Source organism: Vespa velutina, chromosome 25 (genome assembly GCF_912470025.1).
Source record: "Vespa velutina chromosome 25, iVesVel2.1, whole genome shotgun sequence".
NCBI lineage: Eukaryota > Metazoa > Arthropoda > Insecta > Hymenoptera > Vespidae > Vespa > Vespa velutina.
The window spans coordinates 1,971,258-1,988,298 of record NC_062212.1 but is presented as its reverse complement, the minus strand read 5'-3'; the positions used below and the strand labels follow the sequence as shown (position 1 = coordinate 1,988,298).

The 17,041-nt window shown below is 23.9% G+C and overlaps 2 protein-coding genes across 2 annotated transcripts; both read right to left on the bottom strand.

Annotated features, from left to right (window-relative positions):
- Positions 1–249: 249 nt before the first annotated feature.
- LOC124957271 (odorant receptor 82a-like) lies at positions 250–7,627 on the bottom strand. The gene is made up of 7 exons (XM_047514128.1): positions 7,597–7,627; positions 5,295–5,742; positions 3,139–3,424; positions 2,238–2,337; positions 2,024–2,134; positions 493–648; positions 250–383 (listed from the first exon to the last, which is right to left on the bottom strand). The coding sequence occupies exons 1-7, from the start codon at positions 7,612–7,614 to the stop codon at positions 333–335; spliced, it is 1,170 nt and encodes a 389-aa protein (XP_047370084.1). The 5' UTR covers positions 7,615–7,627; the 3' UTR covers positions 250–332.
- Positions 7,628–10,316: 2,689 nt separating this feature from the next.
- On the bottom strand, positions 10,317–15,821 carry LOC124957328 (odorant receptor 13a-like). The gene is made up of 7 exons (XM_047514285.1): positions 15,787–15,821; positions 13,145–13,592; positions 12,444–12,729; positions 11,494–11,593; positions 11,314–11,424; positions 11,021–11,176; positions 10,317–10,433 (listed from the first exon to the last, which is right to left on the bottom strand). The coding sequence occupies exons 1-7, from the start codon at positions 15,802–15,804 to the stop codon at positions 10,383–10,385; spliced, it is 1,170 nt and encodes a 389-aa protein (XP_047370241.1). The 5' UTR covers positions 15,805–15,821; the 3' UTR covers positions 10,317–10,382.
- Between the last annotated feature and the right edge of the window lie 1,220 nt (positions 15,822–17,041).

Genomic DNA, 17,041 nt, shown 5'->3' with positions numbered 1-17,041 from the left:
ATATTTAATACATACGATTGAATTTTTGATTACAATTTTGTAATCGTAATTTAGAAAATTAAATTAATTATCCGATTCTACGTATTACTATATATTGATATTAAAGAAAAGAAATTTTACGATTTAGAAAAAACAATTCGATAAAATTACGAAATAGAAAATAATTGAATTGATTTAATTTCATACTTTTATATTTATTTACTTTTTATTACAAAAAGAATAATCAATTGACTTGGAATGATATTTAATTATTATGAAAAAATAAATGTGTTTTTGTTAATAAGTGGATCAAAAAAAAAGAAAAAAAAAAAGAAAAGGATAAAAAGAAATCTTCATATAAGTGTTCGTAGCAATGACAAATATCCCATCGTAGTTTTGAGAATCTATAAAACGAATTAACGAGTGGACATATTTTAATGTAAATATAAATATAAATTATAGACTTTTCTTTTTGTTTTTTTTTTTTTCTTTTTTTTTCGTTTGAACACTTACGTCGGTAAAGGAGGCCAATGATAGGACGAAAAATTTACCGGAAGTTAATTGCTGTTGTTTCTTCATTCGCAACATGCAAATTTTAACCATTTTTAAATTGATCGGTGACACGTTATACCACTCGTAATGATAAAATGCTGTGCTCAGACTCGAACTCTAAATTTTCAAAACAATTTCAATGATTAGTAAATATCAATGGATTGATATATTAAAGAATGTCCTATCGAATTTGATCGCAATCAATTTGTTATTTTTTTTCTTTTTATTTTTCTTCAAACATTATATGATATTTCAATAACTCGTAAATATTTTTTAATAAATACAAATCAAATTTAGTTCGTTTTATGTCTTTGATTTAACCAGAAAAATAAATAGTTTTGAAAGTCGTATATCGTAAGGATACATTTTAAAAATTCATGAAAAAAAATGGGGGGAAAAAAAAATTATTCTTTTGATAGAATTTTATCGAAACGGTCTTTATCGGATATTTCGATTCAAATTTTATTAATTACTAAAAAAAAAAAAAAAAAAAAATAATAATAATTAATCTTTTTAATTTTTAATAAATAAATTTATATGAAATGGATTGATGTTAAAATAAAAAAAAAAATTATAAGCAATTGATACCCAATGATATATATGGTGTCTCAATTTTTCCAAATTTCTCCGATCTGATAACTTTTTTAACATTAGATTGCTCAAGGAAGTCATTTTGATTGCTTTTTAATTTCAATCAAAAAAACAATTGTATATATAATGACACAATTTTTTAGAATTTTTTTTTATTGTTAATATTTACTATAACTGTAAATAATATAAAAAATATTAAAAATAAATTTTAAACAAATTTCAAAACACATTAGTTATTCGTTCATAATCCTTTCATTTTGATTGCTTTTGGACCAATATAGGTAATAAGTTTCGGTCTTTCTAATGTTAAAAACAAATATTATTAACATAATTTAATAATTTTTCAAAGGATAATACGATATGAACGAAATGAGACATCCTGTATAATAAACAATAAAAAAAAATCATATTATGTCAATTTAATACTCAATTCAATTTTGTATTATCTTTAGAATTTCATGAAATATATATATATATATATATATATACCAGTTTTTTTTCAACTTTTAAATATTTAATTAATAATATTACTTGATTTGTACAAAAATTAATTAATAATTATTAAGACGAAGTGAAATAATGAACGATATTAAATATATTTATATATAATTTATATATATATATATTTCTTTTTCAATTAAATTTCATTCATCTTCAAAATAAATATCATAGATATATTAATAAACATTGTCTTATGTAAAAGTGATTCTTTCCTTTTCCTTTTCCCTTTTTTTTTTCTTTTTCTTCTTTTCTTTTTTCTTAAAATTAATTCTAAATAACAAATTTTACGAATGAAGAATAATTATTAGAAATGAAAATATTTTCAATAGAATATGAACAAATTTTACTGACAATCAAATTAAATAAAACATCCATTATCTCGTCAATTAATTTCAATTACTTCCTGAATAAGACACTCGCCGATGTAACAATAAGTAAACAATGTACTCATGACGCAAAATGCATACGAATAAAATATGACAATCGTTAAACCTTCCTTCTTTACTGAATCCTGAAAGAAAATTTGTTAAAATAAAAAAAGAAAAAAAAATTAATTTATACATCAGAGACATTCGTTACATTCATCCATTAACATGTAACATTGTAATACGTACCAAAAGTGTATTGTAACCGGATATACAAAGTTGAAACGTACTTCCCATCAATTGTTGCAATATCAATACATTAAAATTGTCTTCCAAAGTTTCCGCTTGTCTGATTAAAAAAAAAAAAAAAAAAAAAAAAAAAAAGATCCAAAAAAATATATAAGATATTAAGATAATACGATAATATTTTTAATACAATATTATAAAATATAAAAAATATTTATTTATACGTTCGTTACTATGATTATAATTATTCGTTTAGGTTAATCATTTTTTTCGTATAGAATTAATTGACACGTTATTAATCGTACGAAGAAAAAATCAAACATATTTCTAATAACTAATATGTAATAATAATTATTTATTAATCAATATATTATTTTGTTGGATGATCAGATGCATCTTTTTTTATTTTCAAATACATTTCAATCGTCAGAATATTGATTTCGATTGGGGAAAAAAAATATTTCAAACGAAAGTATTCTTTTTCACGTGCAATATGTCATCGTTATAAAAAAAAAAAAGTTGGTTTCTGTTTCAAAAAAAAAAAAAAAAAAGAAAAACAAACAAACAAAAAAACAAACAAACAAACCAAAGTTGACTTTTTGAAGAACGACATTGAAAATTTACACCAAACGAAGAAACCATAAGTGCGACGATATTTCCCGATCTAAATCTAATAACTACAAAGTAATTATTAGATTTTATTTTGGAAAAATATCCTCGTTTTTACGGGTAAAAAAAAAAATGTCTAACCTTGCATTCTATCGAACATAGCTTTATAACATCGTCCCTGTTGCAATTATTGTATTGCTTGCATTGCATTCGAAAAAAGAAAAAAGAAAAAAAAAAAAAACAGAAACGAAAAATATTTAATTATTATCAAAAAAATTGTCATCTTGATTATTACCTGATCAATTTGTAATGTCGAAGTACAAGTTTCTTCATATTACTTTGAAAACCATTAGAATCGTCAAGAATTTCTTTGATCGAGCAACTTAGAATTCCAAATTGTGCAGTGATATGAAAAGCAAGATTTGTGAACAAACAATCGAATCCAACGTAACCCAATGTAATAATCGGTACTACCAATGTTTGATAAAGACAGAGACAAATATAGACCCTAATATCACCTACATCGATGATAGTTCGTGTTTTGTATGGTAGTTTATAACTCGATGATGAATTTCCTATTGCTGCAAAAAAAATTAATATATATATATATTAATATTAAGATCTAAGAAAAATTAAGAGACAGATACAATAGAATGAAATCAAAAAAAAAAAAAAAATAATTATTGAAGAAATTAGTGTCTGTAGTAGCCATTAAACTAATAAAAAAAATGTATTTTATAAAACGTATGTACAAACATATATGTCTGTATACATACATGTATACATGTACATATATTATATATACAGAGTGTCCAAAAAGTATAGGACCAAACTTATATTACGTATTACTGAGATCAAATAGATGGAAAAAGTTCATATAAACTTATGTCCAAAAATGCTTTATACCATTTATTTATTCATATATATATATATATAAATAAATTAAATCTTGTTTAAATCTATTTTATATAATATTAATAAAATGATATTAATTTAAAAAAAAAAATTATATATTTTTTTTTTTTTTTTTTTACTTATTTTTTTTATAGTATTTTAAATTAATTTTATTTATTCAATAATAATATAACTTTTTTTAATATAAACATTTACTTTTTTACTAATAAACTTGTATATTTTTAATATAAACATTAAAAATAAATATACACTTAATTTGTTTTTAAGCATCAATATTATTATTGTTATTATTTCAACAAATTATTTGAACGAACAAATCTTTTGAACTTCTTCAAAATAATAAAACTGTATATATTTTTCTATTATATATAATTTCTATTGAATTATACATAATATATATTTTTATTGTATAATATATATACTATAAAGTATTTATAAAATAAATTTTATAAATATATATATATATATATATATATATATATATATGTTCGTGTGCATGTGTATGTATGTGTATATATAATGTATATATTTAATATATCAATGTATATGTATGTGTGTATACACATCATATATGTAATTACTAACACGATATATGTACGTATATATATGTATGTATAGGATATACATATATACATATACATATGTTCGTATATAATGTATAAATATTTGACAATTAATGAGAATTAATTTTAATATAAATATATATATATATATATATATATATTTTGTTAATTGTTAAATAAATATACACACTTCATCCGACAATTGTTTAAACTTTAAAAATATTTCCTAAAAGTTGGACACTAATTAAAAAGAAAAAAAAAAAAAATAATAATAATAATAATAATAATAACAATAAAGAAAATAAAAGAAAAAAGTCACGTTTAAATAAAAATTAAATAAAAATCATAAACGACTATATTGAACTATCGAAGAAAGAAATCATTGTACTTCCTGTTACAAACCGGAAGTCATAGACTTTATTTCTTATTATTAATAAAATTTATTTGTCGCGTGAAATCATGAAATCATGAAATCATGAAATCATTCTTAATACATTCTTCTTTTTTGTCTTTTCTATTACTTCCAACGATGGTGATATATTAGGTTGAAAACTATGAAACAGGCGTTTTTGTTTTGTTTTTTTTTTATTATCATTCAATGCTCATTTCATAGTTTCCAACCTAATGCATAAGTATCAGATTGGAAACTATGAAACGGGCGGTTTTGTTTAGTTTTTTTTTTTACTATCATTCAATACCCGTTTCATAGTTTCCAACCTAATACATAAGTATCAGATTGGAAACTATGAAACATGCGTTTTTGTTTGGCTTTTCTTATTCTAATTCAATGCCCGTTTCATAGTTTCCAACCTAATACATAAATATCAGATTGGAAACTATGAAGTTTCCAACCTAATACAAACACATTCATAATTTATAATCAATCATAATACATACATACACAGATAATAAACTAAAACACAAGAGAATCAATAAAATTATTTCTAATGAAAAATTCGACAAATTCGATTACCAATTTTAACGTTCGGTATCATCTCGTTTATCCAATATAATCCAACGGCAATAGACATCGAGGTAACAGCTATTAAAAAATAATATTTCGCCATTTTGGTATATTTCATAAATATAAATCTCTTCTCGTACGTATTATAATTGTCGACGATGAAATTATCTTCTAATTCGATTAACAAGTCTCCTAATGATTGTCTGTTAATCCAGCATGTAGTTATTTTCGTTAGGGTCATTAAAAGTAAAATATTTTCCGTGAATATCGACATTATATCTCCTAAACTATGTTTACGATGTGTCAATTCGGCGAATGTCAATGAACAATGTAAAAGAAGATAAATAAAAAAAAAGAGAAAAAGAGCATTAGAAATTTCGAGAGGCCAAATTCCAACATATTTCAGTAACAGTCTGTTCCATAGTAATGACTTCATTGCTTCGGTTACGTCGATTGTCTGTAATAATAATAATTGTAATAAATAATATATATATATATATATGTGTATAAAAATTAGTAAATAATTGAAAATGATATAATAAAATATTAGAAATGGAATAAGGAACATTATTTTGTAATTAATATCTAAACAAAACAAAAAATTATATAATAATAATGATTTCGTTTATAGGATAAAATCGATAGTTTGTAATAATAAATAAATAAATAAAAAAAAAAAAAGATAGATTTATTAAATATTTATAATATATAATCGTGAATTATTAATTGAACAAAGATATTATGTTCTTTCTCTTCTTAAAGAATATTTTTTAAAAAATTTTTTCTAGTATCGAAAATTTTTCGTAGTAAAAAAAAAAAATTACGTAGAACGATATCAATGATATCATTGATTTGATAAAATCGATAGCTTTTAATTATAATAATAATAAATATTTTTTATTATATATTAATATATTAAATATTAATTTGAAATATTTCAATCGGTTTTCTTGTCTTAAAAAATATTATGTATACGTGTATATTAATTTTCATTAATTTACATTATAATACTGATTTTGTGGATTTTATTAATAATTTTATTAATAAAAAAAAAAAAAAACAGAAAAAAGAAAAATAAAGAAAAAGAAACAATTTATATTTTTAAAATTACAATTAGGTATAATAATTAGTTATATATTGTATACATAATTAATATAAGTATACGCATACACATATGCAAATATTATCAATGATACGATTTATCATATTTGTTGTCAAATAATTCCTTACAATAAAAAATATTATCAACGAAAAAATGTAAAGATATTTTTTTTTGTAGTGTAGAATTAAAAAAAAATATATATATATACATTTTTTTTTAACGAAGGATTGATTAATTTTTGAAAATAAAAAAAAAAAGTATCCACAAATGATAAAAAATAATTCACAAAGGCATGTTTTCTCTGTAGTATAGAATTTAAAAGAAACAAAAATTCTTTCAATGAAGGATTGATTAATCCTTGTGATAAAAACTTTCAGTATGACTAATAAATATTATTGTCACTTTTAATTAATATCAAGTAAAATATTTCAGTGATTTAAATCAAATATATCTCTTTCGATTCATGTTTCATTTTACCAATTTGTAGAAAATAATTAATAAAAAAAAAAAAAAAAAAAAAAAAAAAAAAAATGAAAAAAAAAGGAATCATTAAAACTTAAAGAGACAGAAAAGTTACAAAATTATATTATGATACAAAAAAATACCAATTATATTATTACACAAATTTAATAAGAAGAAAATAAATCAAAAATAAAAGTATTACTGTAAGAAATTTTATAATAATTATATCCGTTGTTATGATAATATACAAAAAATTATTTAACAATAAAAACAATGAATAAGAAACCAAATAATCTAAAACTCTAATCTGCAAAAATAGAGTTCATGAAATAAAAAAAAAAATTATCCTCAAAAAACTTATTGATAGGAAAAAAGAAAAGAAATTTTATTAATATGACGATCTAAAAAAAAAAAAAAAAAAAAAAAAAAAAAATAAATAAACAGCCATTACAATAAAATTCCAAAATCAATACGATCAATTTTAATTAAATACGATTTATTAAAATCAAAATTAAAGAAAACAAAATATTCTTATGAGATTAATGTCATTCCAACGTCATCGTATTAATGACAAAACCAATATATTAATAATATGCCAACGTATGATAGAAAAAAAAAAAAAAAAAGAAACAAAAAGTATACAAAAAAAATATAAATAAAATATAAACAATATATACGTGCGATTTCAAAATTACACATTGCACTAGATATAACAGTGTAACGAAAGAAAATATTATCCATCCTTACTTCTATTTTTTTCTCCATGTTATCACTTTGAAGGTTTACAACTGACTGACAGAAAAACGGTCGATCGACCTCCGTTGTAAACTTTTTTTTTTTTTTTTTTTTTGAAGAAAAAAAAGGGGGTTAGAAATGCACGTTTGAATAATATAGTCAGCCAGGAGAAAAAAAAAAAAATGAAGAAAGTTTGTCCGATAACATTAGACGAGGAAAAAACGTATTAGAGAATTAATCGATTAACTGTATCTCGTTGATACGAGGGGTTGACGATCTAACGATAAAATATTTATTCAACTTTATCCGATGTGCCTCGGAAAACATTTAGCGACTACCTCTATAAAAAAAGAAAAGAAAGAAAAAAAAAAACTTTATTGTTACAACTCTCATTCGCACGACGTTTTCTCTTCCGTTTTGTTTTTTTCTCTTTCTTTTTTCTTTTCTTTTTTTTTTTTTTTTTTACGTCCGTTTATTCGCTCGTACAGGGATTATTGATATTCGTCGTTGCGAAAGAAAGTTTCATGTAAAGTAACTTTTCCGTTGGATTGTTAAAGTGACGAAGATAAAGACCTCTTACCGAGTTTACCACCTCCTTCCAATAAATTATATCCTGTTTCCTAGTTAGATTCAAAGTTTCTTCTTTTTATGATTGTTCGTCATAAGTATAGTATCGTACGAATCAAGAGACATTATCACAATCTTCGTTTCATTGTGATCTTTACGAAACTATTAATTGTACGCTGTACAATCCGTACGATTGAAACGTGTTCGTTGTGCTTAATTAATAAAAAAATTTGCTATAATAAAATTTGTAAAATATATACTTACATACTTTGTGCTTCGAATCGAAATGTAATTTACATCGATAGTGAAGTTCAATCGACAGTAGCGTCGATAATCGACTGTCATCACAGAGATATACTTTGTACCAGGTCGACAATGTAATTCGTATGATAAGGTCATCCAAAATTCGACGAATCTGTCGGATTAATTGCTTTATGATTTGAATAATTGTTTCCCACGAAATATTTACTTTGTATACATTCAGAAATTTTTTTTGACGTGAATTAGTATCGGACGATTGCAACGGCCATTGCAATCGATTGACGAATCAGATTTTACTTTTCAGACGGTACAGATTTGGCTCCTGATTTTCCGGTTCATTGTCCTCCTGTAAAATGCAATCTTCATTTTTCTCGAAAAAAAGAACTACCAATGATTAATGGATGCCGACTATGGCATTTCTTTTCTTTCCTTATTTTTATAATTTTTCAACATTTTTTTCGCCACTCGTAGCGCTCGTAAACAAGTACAAAATTATGCCAATTTTCGCTTACGTGCGACGATCCGGTTGATCATCGATTTGTTTATTATATCTTCGTAACGTTCTAATCATTTTCTAACGAATGTTCTTGACTCATATCCGTATATCCTAGCGACGATTGCTTCGGACATTTTTGTGCCTCTTTCGGTGTTTAGAATGAAACGTAGGTTCAAAATGCAATGCATACGCTGCACTCAATGATGGTAATCGAAATTACGATTATAGACAATGTTGTTTATTATCGGAAGTTCGAGAGAAAAGCTGAAATATTCTTCGAGATGCATTAAGAGGAATGATGTAGTTTACTAATTTACGTTTGAATCAGAAGCATAGCTGTTATTTGCCATGTGTTTGTTAAGTCTATAAATTTATTATATGACAAACTGTATATCCTTTATTTTTCTCCATGATGGAATAATATTATTAATTAGCTTTAATATCGTCTTTCATTTTGTATTAACAATTTACTGATAAATTAAAACATTAATTTCTTTTTACATTATTTTTATCAATTCAATTATAATTTAATTTTTATAAAACTGATAAAATTTTACAAATGAAAACACTTGTTTCCGAATGATCGCAACAAATAATTATTTTCATTTGGAAAATCCGTTTAATATTATAATAGATTATAATAATCATTGCGGTAAACACGGCACGGTGTTCTCTTCAATGAAATTAAATCAAATTCCTCTAAATTGTCAGATTGTTAGTAATGATTTGGACACATTGTATATTAAAAATATGTGTACGATAGAATCGAATTTTGCCCAGGTATTTCAATATTAAATAAAAAAAATTTTTCTTTTTCTTTAGAATAACTAAATATGTTTTTTTTTACATTATTATTCATAATACAAAAATAATAATTTAGAATTTTTTTAATGTATATAATTTTTACTATATTCAAATATGATTCTAATTTTAAATATATACCCATTTAATTTAAAAATTATTATAAATCAAACACTTTGTAAAACTCGATATATTAGGTTGGAAATTATGAAACGGGCGTTATTGTTTAGTTAATTATTTTCATTCAATGCCCGTTTCATAGTTTCCAATCAATATATGGGTATCAGGTTGGAAACTATGAAACGGGCGTTTTTGTTTAGTTTTTTATCCTCATTCAACGCCCGTTTCATAGTTTCCAACCTAATAATTACATATATATATATATATATATATATATATATATATATATTGGTTTTTTTTTTATTAATATATATAAAAAAAAAGGAAGATAATAAAGTAAACAAAATGAAAAGTTAGTCTAAAAGTAATAACTTCATTCAAATATATTCATATAAATAACAAATATATCATCTATAACGTTTATCTTATAAATAGTTATTTAAATAAAATGATTCTATGATAATTTATTACATGCAATACGTTTTATCTTTTTATCAAAATGTCAATAATAATATTTCAGTAATAATTATTCAAGACTAATTTACAATTCTGTTTACATAAATGTTCGTAATACTGATAAGTACGCCATTGATGTCTTCATTATCTAGAAAATTTACAAGAAATTGACAAATCATTTCGACTTGTAAACGTTTAAACAATCGAAAATATTCCAACTTAAAATTCAAGGAAATAAATAAATAAATACGATCAATGAATAAAACAAACAAATAAACAAACAAACAAACAAACAAAAAATACAAATGATAGATAAAGGAAAATATTAAGAAAAACATTTCATCTCGTTCAACGACGACAAATTATTAAATAAAAACCATCGCAATGACAAATGAATAAAAATAAAAATTTCTAAGGAAAATCGAAATTTGTGGGACGCAAATTATACTTTACAAAAAAAAAAAAAAAAAAAAAAAAAAAAAAAAAAAAAAAAAAAAAAAAAAGAAGAAAGAAAAAAGAAGAAAAAATTCAGAGCGAGAAAATGACAAAAGTAAAATATAAGAAAAGAAAGGAAAAAAGCAATTAACTAGAGAAGAGCCAAATTAAAAAATAAAAAAGATCATAATAAAGAGAAGAAAAATCTTGCATGATCCGAATGATAGATTAAAGAAGAAAAAAAGAAGAAGAAGAAGAGGAAGAAAAGAAAAGGCAGAAATATTAATAATAACGACTCACATCGGTAAAAGTGCGTAAGGAAACAATGCAAAACTTCGCGCAAGTCAATCGTAGTGGTTTTCTAGCACGAATCATGCATATATAAATCGATTTCATATCGATCGTAGATAACTCGTACCAGTCGCAATGATAAAGCGCCTCGCACAAGTTCGTGCTCTGGATTGAAGAAAGAAAACGAAAAAAAAAAAAAACAAAAAAAAAACAAAAAAAAAAAAGAAACAAGATCGCATCAATAAACGATCGAATGAAATTAAAGATTGAATTGCAATTCAATTAATAATACGATTAATTACTTCCTCGATGAGACATTCACCGATGTAACAATAAGTGAACAATGTGCTCGACAAAACGAAAACGTATATAGCGAACGTTAATATACCGATTCCTTCTAATACAGCTAAACTCTACAAAATTAGAAATTATTTATTAGACGATTTAAAATGCAACATTTGTATAGAGCAATGTGTACGTACGGAGAGTATTTGATAACTCGATATACAAATTTGTATAGTTGTACCTAATAATTGTTGACAAATGACGATGTTAAAACTATCCTCTAATATATCCGCTAATCTGAAACAGATACGAGGAAGATAAATTATTTTTTTTTTTTTTTCATAATGACATCTTTTTCATACTAAAAGAAACAAAAAAATTTCTTCTTCCTTCAAGTGATATTAATTGATATTAAAAATGTATGAAACTTATGTTATTTTTATTTTTGCCAAAGAAAAATTTCTTCAAGGATTAAAACAATCATTTCGAAATTTTTCTGCCGAAAAATCAAATCTTAATAATTCGTTGTAATCGAAGAAACGTATTCTAACAAAACTTCATTCGATTTTAAATCTAAAATAATCTGACTAAAAAGTGACTTTAAGGGGTTAAAACGATCGTCTTGAATTTTATTTTTCGTGATAAAAAGCTAAATTGATATATAAAAAAAAAAAGATATATTTTTATACACACAATGAAATTATATTAAATTTATATCAATTAAGACGTAAAATATATTTGTTTCATTCTGAATGTTAGAGCAAATATGGCATCGTTGAAAAAATTTTTGGATTATTTCGCATAAATCTACGACAAAAATCATAATCATTGAAATTTTTTTTTCTTGCAATTAAAACGTTTACAATCTCATTAAAGAAAATCAACATTACAAATTTATTATAAATTATACCCAATAGGGAACAAAACTATTTTGTCGTAACGAAATTGTAGCAAATTTTTAAGAAAAAAGGAAAAAAAATTATCAAAAAAATTCATATCCTAAAAATATTAAAACAATCGACGTCTCATAAGTTATATTCCATCAACGCATTTGAATCGTTTAAAAAGAAAAAAAAAAAAAAAGAAGATTTCATTCATTAGACGTTCCTTTAAGAATTAAATGATATAATTAGAAAAGTGACGTCACCTTATCAAACTATGATGTCGAAGAATTATTTTATGAATTCCATATCGAGAACCATCAATATCCTTTAAAATTTCCTTTACTCTACATCTCAATATCGCTAATTGACCAGTAAGATGAAAACCAATAGAGGCCAATAAACAATCAGTACCGACATAAGCGGAAATGACCATTGTTATACGTAAAAATTCGTGTATGCAACCAAATGCATAAGTTTTTGCATCGTACGGCTTCAGTAATGGCTTTATTTTATAAGGTAATTTATATTCCGACGTAGAATTTGTCATAACTGCATCGAAACAAAATACGTAATTTAATAAAATCATTCGTCAATTTTTAAATGACATTTTTGAAAAAAAAAAATTGTTTAAACGACAAATATTAATCAAATATTTCAATAAATCTCGAGATAACTAAGAAAATGTTTCAGACAAAAGTTTAATTCTTTCTTTACATAAATTACAGTGCCGTTAGAAAAAATATAAGTTTTTAATTGAAAAAAGAGAAGTGTCCTTGAAAAAATCTTTGAAGCTTTTCGCTAAATAAAATACAATAAATACGATAATGTCTCTCTCTTTGAAAGCAGATAACTCTTGTCAGAAAAAGAAATATATATATCTATTACAATTTTGTCTATTATTTCGCTAAAACGGAATATTATAAATGTCTTCTATAAATGAATATAATAAAAATGTTTGTAATACCATTAATTATACCCGGTATGACAGTTTTAAAATAATACAAAAGAATTATGAAGGTCATCGATGGTAACGCAGTCATAATGAATATATAGGAAAAATTGTTATATTTCATAAAAATCAATCTCTCCTCTTTGGTTTTATAATTATCGACGTTGTAATCGTTTTCTGTTTCTGTCAAAAATCTTGACAATGATCGATATTTCATTCGGCACATTCCAAATTTCGTCAGTGTCATTACCATCAGCATGTTCTCGATAATGTTTGTCAGTACATAATGAAAATCATTGATGTAATCGATCAAATCGAGAAGTCCTAGAAAACTGTAAAGGCAACCATAAAATAAAAACAGTAGGAACAACGAGTTCCGAATTTCCAATGGCCAAACTCCAGAAAAACTGAGCAATCGTTTGCTCCATGTTATCGCTTTCATGGTATTGGTGAAACCTGTAACCTTGAAAAAGATAATGCAAAACAATAATGTTTCGATTAAATAGTATAGTACGAAATTGGGTGATCGAAAATGTCCCTAGATTGTAAAATAACGATCCTAAAATTTGTCTCGAAAGAATATTATTCGATTGGCCAATAGATTGTTACCCAATGTCACAATTTTTAATACAAATATGAACCCAAAATTATCTCCATGATTTCGAAAATCAATTATTCCTTTTCGAAATTTATCGAAACTAATGGTTTTCTTTCAGACCATCCAGAAATTCATAGGCTTTGTAGTTTTACATTAAGAAAGAAAAAATTAATCTAAAAAGTCTAATTAAAGTGGATTTATTGATTTTCAAAATCAAGTAGAGATTTTTTCGCTCCACTCTGTATTAAATATTACAATGTTACTTATTGGCCAACTCAATAATTGTGATTTTTAAATCATTTAGGAACTTTTGATCCATCTGTTGGCCATCATGTATAATAAAGAAAAATTACGATAAATCTATCGCCGATGAATTTCCGTAGTTCGTTATATCTTATTAATTAAAAAAACAAAAAAAAAGTTAAAAAGAAATATGTCAAAGAAATATTAACGTTAAAAAAATGATAAAATTATAATTCTATAAATTATCTAAACATTTAATAAACATAAACGATTAATAAGATGTGAGTATAGTATGATTAATTAAAAATAAAAATAAGAAGAAATGTGTAATCCATATAATCAATGTTATCGCTTTTAAGAAATTAAAAATATTTTTTTTAAATAATATTATCGTAATTAATACACAATGAAAAAAAAGAGCCTATACGAAGTTTAGATTTTTCATGCATTTAAAATTATAAGAAATAAATTATGAGAATATATATAAAATTATTAAATATCATTGCGTTTCGTTGAATTATTGATTAAATTCTTTACGGATTAAAATTTCACCCCTAATATCCATTAAAAAAAGCCATTGTCACGGTCAACACAATTAAAAATGTTAGTTTCATTAAGTTAAATCTTTTTTTTAAAATGTCAGTAAACTTATATGTAAAAATATTTTTTTGTACATATAATCAAAACACATTAAGAGAAACACATATACATATATATTCATACGAGTATATACATACTATATATATATATATATATATATATATATATATGTGTGTGTGTATATATAATAATTTAAAGATAAATTTTTTAACATTAAAAGATTAATGTATCGACTGCCATAGTAGTTTCATACCTGATCACAAAAGCCACAATAGAATTATCACAATTGAAATAAATTTAATAAAATAATTAATAATTATGTGACCAATAATTAAATAAAATTACACTCTTATCTCTGTAAACTTTCAACGATGTGTGGGTGCACTTATAAATCCATAAGTTGACTAAAACCATAAAAAAAGATAATAACAAAACACAAATATTGCATTAATAAAACACGCCAGTCATAAAATTTAATTTTTCTTGTTGGTTAACTTTCGAATCATTAAAGACCATACTAATCACTAATAATCGAAATATTAATTATTACTTATAATATAAAAAAAAAAAAAAAAAATATTAGAAATAAATATTAATTCGTGACATATTCGTTTTGATAAATTAGTAATAGAAATGATAATTATTAATAAACATTCTTAATATTTTCACAAATCACTAATGCAGTTTTTCTATTCATTTGTCTAATTAGAAAATAATTTAATTCGATATCACTTGACATATAGATTAATTAATTCTTGAATTAATAAGAAATTGTTACATCATGAAGTTATCAAGAAATTAATTAACAAACACATGAAATAACATTATGGCAATCAATTTGTCAAAAAAATTCCAAAAAAAATATTACGCTTATTCGAAATCATGAGGATGATTAAAAGAATAAAAATTCTTAAAAGAAAAACAAAACAAAAGATCGTTTAGATTGCGCTTTAAAAAAAAATTAACGATATTTTTTCGAAATCTCAATAAAAGAAAATATAACTAAAACTAGAAAAATATTAAAAAAATGCAAAGAAAAAAGAAAAGAAAAGATTGTGATTTTTTGAAACGGTCACAATGGCTTTTTCAAGAAAGTTGAAACAAATTCACTCGGGACGATTATTGTCACAAAACGTCGCACTCGTCAAACGAACTGGCTATTAACAATAAAAAAAAAAATAATAATAATAATAATAAATCGACGTTATCACCGTACTTCTTTGGTTCTTTCCATTTTGCTCGCTCGAAGGTCACCGGCCGACTGTTCGTCCAAGCACGAACTACTCCCGACGTAAACTACGTACGAAAAGGGGTTGAAATTGGTTGGCTGAATAGTTCATGCGATTAACGAACAAAAAAAAAAAAGAAAAGAAAAGAAGAAGTGAACACGAGTCAGTTTTTGCGTCCGTTTCGAACTGTATAGAAGGTACGGACCAAAAAAAAAAAAGAAATGAGAAGGGGTGAGTCGTTAACGGACAAAGTCGACTCAACAATAATCGATCAACATTTGGCAGACGGTGTTTTGCATTAATCATTTTTATCTACCCCTTTCTCTAAGTACAATATACCTTGTCTACTCTTTTTTTTTTGGGACTCTATATCCGTCGAAAGTTTCTACGTAACGCCCTCGTGAATATTTTTCCAGCGAAAAGGGAAACAGCGTGGGCTCAGTATTATTACGGAATAGAAAAAAAACAAAATTGAAGGTTATCCAAGTTTTTAAGTAGTTGAATTCTACCCTTCCACGAGTCTTCTTCTTGTCAGTTATCTTCTAATCGATCGTTATGAGATATACAAAAAAAATATGCCATTGCATCGAACGTTATTAGAATGGAATCGTTGAAGATCGTTGAGGTTGCTGCTGAAAATAACAAAAATTATGAATAAATTTAATTTGTACGTAGGACATTTTCATGTGACAAAAATGATTATTTACAAGCGTAAAGGACTTACTGAAATTATTATTTATCAAAGTGAATTTTGTTTTATTATGCCAAAGAATGTAACTTTAAAATGTTATGTTACTCGAAAGATCGATTACGATGAAAATGCATAATTGATTAATAATTATCGATGACAATAAACTGAGCGTTCATGTTTATTATTTCTTAGGTTAAAAGAAGCACGTACACAGATACAATCATATGCATCATCAATAGTACACATACTCATATACATATGTTCATATTTATTCTCAGCCGTCTATAATATAAAAATTAATAATATAATATATATTGGATAACATAGGTATGTATATATATGTTTTGATATTTTAAACTATATTTAATCTAATATTAAAATATAAAATTAATATATATATAAATCCTGATTTAAAAATTTTAATTTATAATAATTTTTAAATTAAATGTACATAAGTAAAATTGAAATTATATTTAAATATAATATATATTTAATACGAGTATATATTCAAATATAATTAGATATTACATATATTACACAAATTATAATTT

What these genes read in the sequence shown, in the direction of transcription:
- LOC124957271 (XM_047514128.1), bottom strand. An exon ending in GATACCGAACGTTAAAATTG is followed by an intron (nt 3,425 to 5,294) that starts GTAATCGAATTT and finishes TTTTTTTTGCAG; the next exon opens with CAATAGGAAATTCATCATCG. An exon ending in CGACATTACAAATTGATCAG is followed by an intron (nt 2,338 to 3,138) that starts GTAATAATCAAG and finishes TTTTTTAATCAG; the next exon opens with ACAAGCGGAAACTTTGGAAG.
- LOC124957328 (XM_047514285.1), bottom strand. An exon ending in CATACCGGGTATAATTAATG is followed by an intron (nt 12,730 to 13,144) that starts GTATTACAAACA and finishes GTTTCGATGCAG; the next exon opens with TTATGACAAATTCTACGTCG. An exon ending in CCTTACGCACTTTTACCGAT is followed by an intron (nt 10,434 to 11,020) that starts GTGAGTCGTTAT and finishes TAAATTTTCTAG; the next exon opens with ATAATGAAGACATCAATGGC.